Source organism: Solanum lycopersicum, chromosome 1 (genome assembly GCF_036512215.1).
Source record: "Solanum lycopersicum chromosome 1, SLM_r2.1".
In the NCBI taxonomy this organism is placed as follows: Eukaryota; Viridiplantae; Streptophyta; class Magnoliopsida; order Solanales; family Solanaceae; genus Solanum; species Solanum lycopersicum.
In genome coordinates this window covers 81,193,535-81,204,756 of record NC_090800.1, presented here as the reverse complement: position 1 = coordinate 81,204,756, position 11,222 = coordinate 81,193,535, and the positions used below count along the sequence as shown (strand labels likewise).

General features: G+C 31.9%; 1 protein-coding gene across 3 annotated transcripts; it reads right to left on the bottom strand.

Annotated features, from left to right (window-relative positions):
- Positions 1-909: 909 nt before the first annotated feature.
- Positions 910-10,173, bottom strand: LOC101265772 (SPX domain-containing membrane protein At4g22990-like). Of its 3 annotated transcripts, XM_004229811.5 has the most exons (11): positions 9,991-10,173; positions 7,671-7,749; positions 7,056-7,176; positions 6,604-6,915; positions 6,300-6,404; positions 4,920-5,374; positions 3,897-4,198; positions 2,543-2,733; positions 1,859-2,049; positions 1,340-1,473; positions 910-1,268 (listed from the first exon to the last, which is right to left on the bottom strand). In XM_004229811.5, exons 2-11 carry the CDS (start codon positions 7,721-7,723, stop codon positions 1,030-1,032), a joined length of 2,103 nt encoding a protein of 700 aa, XP_004229859.1. In that variant the 5' UTR covers positions 7,724-7,749; positions 9,991-10,173; the 3' UTR covers positions 910-1,029. The 3 variants fall into 3 exon arrangements, with proteins under 3 accessions (XP_004229859.1, XP_069143651.1, XP_069143653.1); XM_069287550.1 differs by lacking the exon at positions 9,991-10,173 and having other exon boundaries at positions 7,671-7,832; XM_069287552.1 differs by lacking the exons at positions 7,671-7,749; positions 9,991-10,173 and adding an exon at positions 7,270-7,314.
- Between the last annotated feature and the right edge of the window lie 1,049 nt (positions 10,174-11,222).

Below are 11,222 nucleotides of genomic sequence, written 5' to 3'. Positions count from 1 at the left end.
GTTTATTTTTATATACATGTTGTAATTTGTTTTTTCTATATGTGAAAAAAAAGAGACACATGATAGATTTTACAAGAAGATGAGCAGGGGAAAAATGATTATCAAGATGTCAAACTCAGCTTAGTTGGTGAGTTAAAAAAGGTAAAAGAAAATCATGTGCTAGAAGAATTAAATATAATTGAATTTAATAAAATAATTTAAAGTATATTATTTAAAATCATAGAAATTTCACTTTCGTTGGCCAAAAAGGTATATATGACCATTTGTATATCAATAAGTCAATGATATATTTGATCATTTATATAACAATAAGTGTATATATGAATTATTTTTTAATCGAGAGAGCTTTGAGCTATAAATAGGTCTTAGGAAGGACGCCGAGGGTGGGGAGGGGAGCATACCTTGACTTTTTTAGCAGGTTTGAGTCAAATAACAATGATTCGAAATATTTTTTTTACACTATTTTTGAAAACCGCCTTAAAACACAAGAATTGTAACTAGAAAGGAAAGCGACCGGAAAATAGCTTGTACATTTTTGTTGTGATATCACAACTATAAGCAAATCAAAATATAATAATGGGATAATGCACAAGTACCCCCTTAATCTATGTCGAAAATCTCAAGAGATATACTTATACTATACTAATGTCCTATTACCCTCCTAAACTTATTTTATTAATTATTTTTTACCTCTTTTTGCCTTACGTGGCGCTATCTTGTGGGTCCAATGCCAAGTTGACTTTATTTTTTAAGCTGGTGCCACGTAGGCCGAAAAGGGGTAAAAGATTACTCATAAAATAAATTCAGGAGGTAATAGGACCTTAGTATAGTATAAGCGTGTCTCTGAAATTTCGGACATAGATTAAGAGGATACTTGTTACTAAAAGCAAGAGAAGCTAAAAATTAAAATTGATTGAAAGAGAGATTTAATATAACTTTATATTGGTAAGTTTTTCAAGTTAGATAGTTCTCTTACATACAGTTACTATGTACAATATGTAGAGAATTAAAGGTTGTATATGATGATAATTAATACATAGAATTGTAAGTAAAGCAAGTGGCTATGATGGAGAAGATGCATATAAATAGTGAAGGTAGCAATGTGACATTTAAAAGCCTACTCATTCCCCAGTATCCTGCCAGAGTTATTGTACTATCTGCAAATACTCGAGCTAAGGTTCCGGCTTCTGTTGAAAGTAGTCCACCATTATACGTCCCTTTAGAAAGCCTTGAAGACATGACTCGAGATAGAAGGTTAAGGTTAACACCTGCATGTTTTGAACCTGATTAGTTATGTTGCTGCATTTGAAGTCATTGGTGCTATCTATCACGAATTTACCTTCGAGTACTTCAGCAGCTACAAATGTGATTAGAGCTGAACATACATACTGTGGTACGGAATAAGGAATTACGACATGGAAACTCAGAACTATACCCAAGCATACCAAGATTTCTGATGCAAGCAAAACTTGTCTGCAGGAAATCATTGAAACTTAGTATCAGCATCAGATAATAGCTAGACAAACTTGTCTGCTCTTCTCTTATAAAGCTAAATTGACTTTGATATTAGTTTGTTGGGCTACTCCGGCAAACCAGTGGCTGATGATGAATTACAAGTTCAGCTAATTATGATCGGAATCTTCACATTAGTTACAACCTAGTACTATAGACTCGTTCAAATTGGATAAAGGAATATCTCCCGGGATGAATAGCAGTTAATTCAACCAATGATACAATGGAAAACAGTTTCATGCATATTGAGTTTTGTTCCGTGATTACTTTCTTTTTTTAACGTCAATGCATGTGTTATTGACGAAAAATGTCAGGAAATTAGAGACAAGATAGCTTCTGTGTTTACCTCTCCTCAAAAATGTTGCTGAGGTAGCTTCCAACAAGAATATTCACTGGAAGGACAGTCAACCCAAGACATGCAAGGAAAACGGCCACATTGCTTGTTGACCATATGAAGTAGTATGTGGTGACAACACTTGATTCAGCAAGTAAAATCTCCATAGCATACTTTAGCATAAAGTATATAAACAGTTGAACCTGTTCAGAAAGTCATGAGTACATAAACAGTTAAAGCCCATTAAAAAGACAGAGAAAGAGACAACTATGCAATTTCAGTCTGCACAACCCTCAGAAAGACACAGAGGCATCAATGTGTTCCTAAGGCTACAAATTTGTATACAACGTTGAGTCTCGAGAATCTAATGGATACAACCAATTTAGATTGGCTTTCTAACACACACTTAAACAATTCTCTGCAATATAGCCTCCTGTTTTGTATCCCCTGGACCTAACAATTCCATTTACCAAGAAATCCATGGTTAAAATATACACAACGGTAAGTTATTTAAATCTGAGATAAAATGGTTCAATATCACACCAGAAATTGTCATCATTTTGACGTGTGTAGAAGATCTTCTATAGATGTCAACAAACCATATGTCTTTTATTAAATTTTCTTATCGAGATTTGGTTAACCCTCTAGTCTTTAGCGTAAGCTATCATACTTGATGAAATCAACTGAAATTCAAACCTTCACTGATGGGGTAAGCAACTTATACGCAGAGACAATGGAAGTAACAGGTTTTTGGATCTCCTCTGCAGATTCTTCACTATTATCGCAATCTTGGTCTTCATCTTCGTCTTGTTTCATCTCTTCTGCACTTAAAAGCAGTGGCTCGGTAATACCTTTCTGCACTAAACCATTTTCAATCTTCCCTGAAACTGAAAAAAGAGCTCTTTCAGATGGAATTCTGATTACAGCAAATGTTAAATTTCTGGAGCAAAAGTCATAAACGACGAGCACGGAGTTGTTGCATATAATGTGCCTTCATCAATCACAGATATTGGGTAAGAGTGAAACTGTTGAATAAAAGTAACTAACTTTAGGATGGATTACTTGAAAGTAACAAGAAGCACGCGACAAAGACAAGATTAGATAATATATAGTTATTGATGTCTCCACATGTAGCGTTTGGTTTCGTTGCTCCGACTGAAATGTCTACCTAATGAGCATCAAAAATTCTATATGCTTTGAATATTGAGGAGCGGAGGAATCTGGGAAAACTCGCCAGCCGTAAAAGGGATAGATCATCTACTAAACCATCAAGCCAGGCAAAAGAAAAAACAGATCTGAGCCATTTACTGTCACCCCAACAATTTGGCATTTATATGTTGTGTTTGTTTGACCAATGCAAGGACTAGATCTACAGAGCCTCCTCAGCTATTCAAACAGTCCATCAGATGGAAATAAACAAACAGTGAACAACAGGTTTGAGACTTTATGGAAGAAACAAAAGAAATGAATAGAAATATGACTAGGTTTCGAGTGATCATATAAACAGGAAATGTGGTAGTATACCACGAGATCATATCTCTAGTGTTATTCACAGGTGGCAACAATCATTCTGCTAAATGAGGCGCATGGAAAAGAAAACTATAAAAATCTGTTTTGCTCCATGACTGAGTTCTCAAAGTAATGCGTATCACAAATGCACTTGTGCATAGTATATATTACCACAGATAGTTCCATCATCTTCTTTTTTTTCTTTTTGAAAAAAAAAAAGTGGGGGTGGGAAAGGAGATTACAAGATGAGGGATTGAACCCTCACCAAATTGAAAGTTCAGGTAGCCGGCTACTAAGATTCCCCAATAGATTCATCTCACTGTGACAATCATGTGACTTCTCTATCAAACAGATTATCCATTAAACTTGTCTATGTATATAAATTGGGAATACATGAGACTAGATATGCAACAAGTAATTTGCAATTAGTCAGGAGGCACCTGGTGTAGCAACTTATAGAAGGTTCTCAAGAAGTGAACAACGAATCAAGTGAAAGAGCCCAAAAGGAAGAGGTAACTAAGTGTTAGTGTAGATGACATACCACTATTGGACTTTGGTAGTAGAGCATCCTCTATTTCCTCCATTGGAGGTTCTCTAAAGGTAGTCCACAAGCATAACAGGTAAATAAACCATGCAAGAGCCATTATCCATCCTGGTAAAGTGTCTTGGTTAAAAGTGATATTCAGGAACTTAAAGTTAGTTTGAAGCAAGCAGGCAACAGCTGGACCACATGCCATTCCGAGTGCACTTGCACTTACAAAACCAGCTGAAGCCTTCATTCGCAAGTGCAGAGGAACACAATCAGTGATATAACGCCTATTAACTGCCCTTGCAGAACCAAGCCTGAAATAGTAAAAAGCCATCTAATGATAAAGACTTACTGGTCCTGAATATGAAATTGAACTAATTAATTGAAAGTTTTAATCTCGATGAAGTGGAAAACAAGCACATGTCGCATTGATAATAGATGGTTCCAATTGAACAAACAATATTAAAATCAATCGCCATTCAGATAAATCTTTTAAGACCAAGAAAACAAGAATGGAATAGATACTTAGAGCTACTCCCTTTTTTCTGATTTAGACAAAATCTCTATTTTGGAAACCAAGAAGAAATAATTTTCCTGACTCCTGATGATGGATACACTTATAACACTCCAATAAAAAGAAAACAAGAGGGTCTTCCAATTCCTTTTATGTTTTTCCCCGAATATTTCCTATGATCTTCTGACGTCTCATCCAAAATTTCCAGACTCCTCTTCAATAAATTTTAAGTTATCTAATGCTCTAGCTTATCAAGCGGACAGATCATTTCCATAGCTCCAACTATATACCAAGTAATGTTGTTTATGCTCAATAAAGTGCAAGTCAGACTTGTCAAAATGTTCTGTATTGTATAACTTATGAACAGTAATGATTATATCCTCCTTCAGTGAATAAGGATATCCTTTCAAATAATTACTATCATAAAAAAAGCTAAGACCAAAAGCTAAAAATATAATTGTACAATAAGGGTTACGGAATTACAGATTACTTAAGTAGCACTATAGTTGTGCAACACTTACCCACAAAATAGACGTCCAACTAGAAGTAAGTATATCGAGTTGAAGTCATACGCCAGTGCATATAAGGTATTCCCGACAAGAAGGACAATGCTGCTGAATAAAAGAGGCTTCATGTAGGATTTATTTGACCATGCACTAAAATACACTGAAGAGAACACCTGAGCAACAGCCATAGACCCAATCACAGCCCCACAAAGAGTTGCTGCAGCTCCAAGACTCATAGAGTAGTCATCTGCTGTTGGGACTATTATGTATGTGTTAACCATATACAAGAATGCATTTGCCAAGTTCAGCAGAAGTGACATCAAGTGATATCTCTCATTGGCAGCATGATCCGCAGAAGGAGTTGGTAGTTCTTCTGGTAAAATGAGTGCATGTTTCCCCAAATAGTGAAGGAAATCAGTTGAATTTGTTAGTCTATCCACTGCTTGATTAATAGAACTAATGACTGGGTCCTGCATAGTAGCAATAAGTGTTAATCACAAACAAAATCAGGATGACTGGAGCTACAGGTAAATGATTTTTGTATCAGCTCATGTCTCCTTTGAATACTTCACTTCTCATAGAGTCAATTTACAAGAAGGAATTCTTCTTTATACCACAAACCTAGACAGATTTCTGTAGTTCTCACTTCCATATGTAGAGTGCAACTATACCCTGAACAAGAATCTGACACAAGACCGGTTTTAACACAAAAAGTTCGAAATTTCCACTTAAATCACTAGAACTTACAGAAATTTTCAGAACAAGTGGAGATATCACAGAATACTATTGGGTGGCATAAATATTATATAGTAGAGTTACTTCATGTATTTTCTTAAAGAAGTGTCGCCCCCGGGAAATAAGCGATGAGAAGTATCTTTTGTGACTTTTTATACCATGGGATTTACTTTCTAGAACCAAAATTAGTTTTAATTATAAACAAACTAAAGGTTAAACTAATGATAGAGACGTTGGGAAATTGTATCAAACATGAATTTGTGTGTGAAAACAAGGAGGAGTCAGTGTTAATCTTTTGAATGTATTAGATGTAAAGAGTGAATTATCTTTCTCAAACATGAATTTGTGTGTGAAAACAAGGAGGAGTCAGTGTTAATCTTTTGAATGTATTAGATGTAAAGAGTGAATTATCTTTCTCAAACATGAATTTGTGTGTGAAAACAAGGAGGAGTCAGTGTTAATCTTTTGAATGTATTAGATGTAAAGAGTGAATTATCTGTCTATCTGTTCATAACTCATAATTACAGAGAAGAATAGCTTATAAATTATGTAACTAAAATAGATTAATAAAAGAAATTTACAACCTGCTGTGCCAACTACTATAAGATAATGTGATAAAGTAACCTGAATTGGGTAAAACTTAAAAGGACAAGAGAGTACCTGAAAAGGTAGACCCGGGTGATCATATATGGAAGTAAAGTTCCCCTTGTTGTCTTGGAGATCCGCAAGATTGCGAGATATGGTTCCAACTACAGCTGAAACGCCCTGCATGTGACTTGCATGGCTGTAAGCTAGTTATGTTTTTGATTCATGCTAAAGATTACAGAAATAATGTCTCAGCTAATTCTGTTGAAAACTGTTATAATCCTAAAAGTTTAATTTAGAGAAAACAGAATTACAAAAGAACAGTACTAGAAAACTAATGAGAATGGAAAATAAGAAAAGTTGAGTTGAGTTGTCATACCACATGCTTAAATATTTGTCTCAGCTGGGAATAAGGATGATTTGCTCGAGTCTTGACGTAGTAATTGGTGAATTTATAACCACATCTCTTGTCAAACTTTTTCAGTATCTTGCGCACACCAATGGCATTCATTTCAACGAAAAATAGAAGCTGTAACAGTTCTCTGCCTACATCTCTATATGACTGTTGAAGTTCAGATAATTTTGAACCATCTTGTTGCTGTACAAGAACATCATGCTCTTGCCCAAGAATAAATAACCTGCTTGCCAGTTCCCCTTGTTGCTCCAACAGGAATAAGACAATCTTTTCGATCTGAAATCATGAGGTAATGTTTAACTAATTCACAGCAGCGGCAATTGTATAACGTACAAAGTTCATTTGCACTTCTTTTATCTGTACATTACAGTCCAAGATTATCGTACAAATTAGATACGTTCTGTTTATGTTTGTACCTGTTTATCTAGAATCCTCGAAAAGTCCTTGAGAACATACTCGCGACTTTGTTCAGAAACTTCAATCTGCTGCACATAGTTCTTTACTTTCTTCTTCATCAACTTATAGTTAATGTAATATCTGAAACAAGTCAGTGTTACCATCAGCATTAAGCCGCTCTGCGTTTAATACTGTTTGAAGCAAAAAAAACTTAGCAATGATTAACTAATTTACAGTTAAGTTGTGACAGCTAGGCTGAGGCCTGAGTGTACATGATCCTGTTTCAGCATAGAAAGGTAATGTAAAAAAACAGAAATAGTGCTGGATAAAATAAACATATATAATCTCAGGCTACCTGCATATAAACTTTCATTGAATACACAAACCAAACCAAAATGGATAAAGAAACAATCCAATATAACTAATCTCAACATTACTAATACCGTAATACACCATACATTCGATATTGTTCTTATACATCTTACTGAACGACCCCTAAAAGTTTCTGATAAAAGAGTTGGTGTAATTACTAATACTAACAAACTAATTTTCCAAAATACAAATTACACAAAAGTTAAGCATTGTAACATGATATGAATTAGATAAATAAAGTTTGGGAAAAATGATAAATGTACCCTTGCCATTCTTGAATTTGAGTTTCTTTCAACTTTTTCCCGAAGGCAACCATCTTTCAGAAACAGGGCAACGTTAAATCTGAAAATATGAAACAAAAAAATAAATTTAATTAATGATTGAAGAGCTGATACTTCAATTTTCAAACTAGTAAAAACTGACATCAATTGTGAAAATTATGTGATGCCAAGTGTTCCAAATAATATAAACTTATTATTGTTTCCAATATTATATTTTCCCTTCGTTTTATAAAAAAAAAAATTATAAAATTTTAACCTTAATTTTTCTCATAACATATTTAAAATCGTAAAATTAAAAAATATATATATGTATTTAACATAATTTTAATTTAAAATAATAAAATTTAAAAATCTTCTATATTTTTTTTAAAATTCTTATTCAAATCAAACTAAATCAATCCTTTTTTAGGATTAGTTAGGCTGAAATTACAATAAAAGATGTTGATGGGGGTATAGACATAGAATCCAGTTGCATGTACATGTGGCAAACATGCATGATTACAAATTTTACAGAACACGACAAAGTTTCAATTTTTTCCTCCCTAAATAAAATTTATGGAATAATACTATTGAATGTAAAACGCAAAATAATCATGCAGGAAAAATTGGAGAAAATAACGTCAAAATCTGGAAAAGAACTTAAATAATAGAAAAGCTGTTCAGAACAGAGTTCGTTGAGTAGTAAAATACTCAAACGAGTTAGCTCTCACAAGTCAGAAATCTCGCGTTATTTTTTTTCTTTCTAAATTTTATTTTAAAAATTCTTAAGTTTGATAGTCGAATTTACAGTCAAAAATAACTTTAGCTACTCCCTCGGTCCCGTGGCATTTTTAGAGTTTTAACTTTAACTTTTCACTTGATATATTTAGACCACAAAATGTTTAGATCATAAAATTAAAGGATATTTCGATATATTTGACATAATTTTAATTTAGAATCACAAGATTAAATTTTTTTTTCTTTTAAATTAAATTAGGTTAATTTTTTTGAAACGAAAAGAGTACGAATTTGATTTTGAGTTTTTTAATACTGTTATATTCAGTTATGACTAACACGTGGCACTCGCATTTTGCAAGTGGTACATGATCTTTTTTCTTTTTTCTCCCTCTTTTGGATTCTTGATGTTGATAGTATTTTATTTATGGCCACAATCGTACTACTCTTTTGTTGGTTTTAAATAACGCAGTATTTTTTTTTATTGTAATTTATAAGTATATAAATTTTATTTTTAAAAAATTGAATATGAAGTAAATTTTTATTAAAATTTAAATGGTTTGATTTTACATGTTATAAATTGAAATAGAAAAAATTATTTCTTAGGTTTATATTTATCTTATCAAAGAATTATTCTAAATTAGTAATTCATAAAAGTTATATATAATAAATTTAATTAATTCATAAAATCATTTTCACTAAAAATTCTCCTCATAACTAACTCATCCCAGTCATTTTAGAAACAAGAGATTATCGTGCATTTATCCAAATGCTTTAATAATTAATATTATTATTATTATGGCAACTGTGCCGAGAAAATTAAAAGTGTGCGATATAAATTTAATCAACATATTATTTGCCTATTTTATCTTTTTCCACTTCCACTAAAAAGAAAAAAAGATGGAAAAAAATGGCAAGGCAAAAAACAAAGCAGCAGGTCCACACAATAATTAATTAGTGGGAACTGGATTTTTGTTTATATACAAATATGTACATAATAAGATATAAAAACTAGAATAAAGCTACTCTAGATTTGAAGACCATTACTTTTTTATTGGCTATTTTAAATAAATGAAAATACATTCTAAGATTTCCTTAATAAGAAACCTATTTAATTAACACCACACGTCTCAAAAATCTCTCATGATCACAAGTTTCAACGTCTTTTTTTAACAACTACAACTAACAAGTTTGTATCAAATCAAACTATGAAAAAACTAATTATAGGAACAAAGTGAGGTACTTAGAACTTTTCAAACATTCAATAAAACAGAACGAAAATATATAAATGCAGCTAATCATGATCATGATTCATGAACGAGAATTATTATTATTAGAATAGCTAGGGCCAGGATCTTTATTTATATATACAAATAATCAGATAAATTTATTTACTTTTTTTAATGAGTACATATAAATTATATATATATATATATCATACGTCCCTCCAGAACTTTTAGTTTAATCAGTTAGATGGACGGCTATGTATGTTTGGTTTCCAATATCATGTATGGTGTAGCTTAGATTTTCTGAGTAAAAATATGAAGAGATATATAGAGAGAGAGAGAGAGAAAATAGAAGTGCTTACATTTTTAAAGCTGCTTAAGAGAACAAATGAAGATATTATATTGTTGATGCAATCTCTTGAGTAGTGTCTACTTATAGGGAAAATGTTTGTAGAGTAAAGTGAGTGTGCACATGAATAAGAATTTGAAGAATCTTTGTGGGGTTTTTGTAAGCAAAATTAAAGAGGGATTTGTTGAGGCCTTTTGGGATTTCAAGGGCCATGTAAGTAGGAACAGTTCCAACCAAGTAACTCATTAATCTCTAAGATTTTGACACGTTTTACAATATGGACTAGTTAAATAACACTAACTCCTAAAAAAAGACAAATGAAAATAGCCATCCCTTTCAATTTATTTGCTATATACTAACTAAAATTTAGATTAAAAATAACCAGGATTTTCAAGTATTACATGATTATATGTTATACTCATGTGATTATAAATTTTTTTTATATAATTTATGGTCCTAAGTTTATCATAATATCTGTGTAGCGGTAGATTTTAATAATCATAAATATGTCCTAATATTTATGTGTTTAATTTCTTATGAAAATTTTAAAGTTGGAGAATAAGATAAAATTCCTTTCATTACATTTGTCTGTCTAATGTATTAAGAATATTTTTTTTCGTTATTACGTTATCAAAATCATGTAGCACATTGATCTTGTCACATTACAATTTACGAGGAAATAAAATAAAAGAGAACTACTGAAAAGGAGAGCGCAAATAAGGATTACGGTGGAATATCGCTTTAAAGAGTGATCTTGCTCTAATTTTAGATAAAATTCTATTAATTAGTATTTTTTTTCTAAATAATCTTTATGTGGTGCAAATTAAATTAAACTAAGGGAGATAATTGCTATCGGCCGGTGGAAAGTCAAAGAAAACATCATCTTACGACCATTTTAAGGTGGTTCATCATCCTGCATACCATACATATATATAATAGCAGAGTCACGTATATATATTTTAAAGGGTGTCGAATTAATATTTTTTTGTCGAAAAATTATATTATATAACTAGGTAAATATATTTTCCTTATGTATACATATATGTTACATATTGATATTTTTTTAACTTTTTTATAAATTTATTTCTTTATAGTTTGACATTTCTCAATGAAAATTATGGCTCTGTCAATCAGTCACATATTAATTCTTTTTAATGTATGGACACAAGTGGCAAAGGGGAGCTTTAGCTAACAAGTAAAATTATTGTCATGTAATTAAAAAGTTATAATTTCGAACCGTGCAAA

Coding starts and splice junctions, on each gene's coding strand:
- LOC101265772 (XM_004229811.5), bottom strand. CDS start 7,723: ATGGTTGCCTTCGGGAAAAAGTTGAAAGAAACTCAAATTCAAGAATGG. Junction 6,916..7,055: donor CGAGGATTCTAGATAAACAG/GTACAAACATAA, acceptor TCATGATTTCAG/ATCGAAAAGATTGTCTTATT. Junction 2,050..2,542: donor TGCTTACCCCATCAGTGAAG/GTTTGAATTTCA, acceptor CTTTCTGAACAG/GTTCAACTGTTTATATACTT.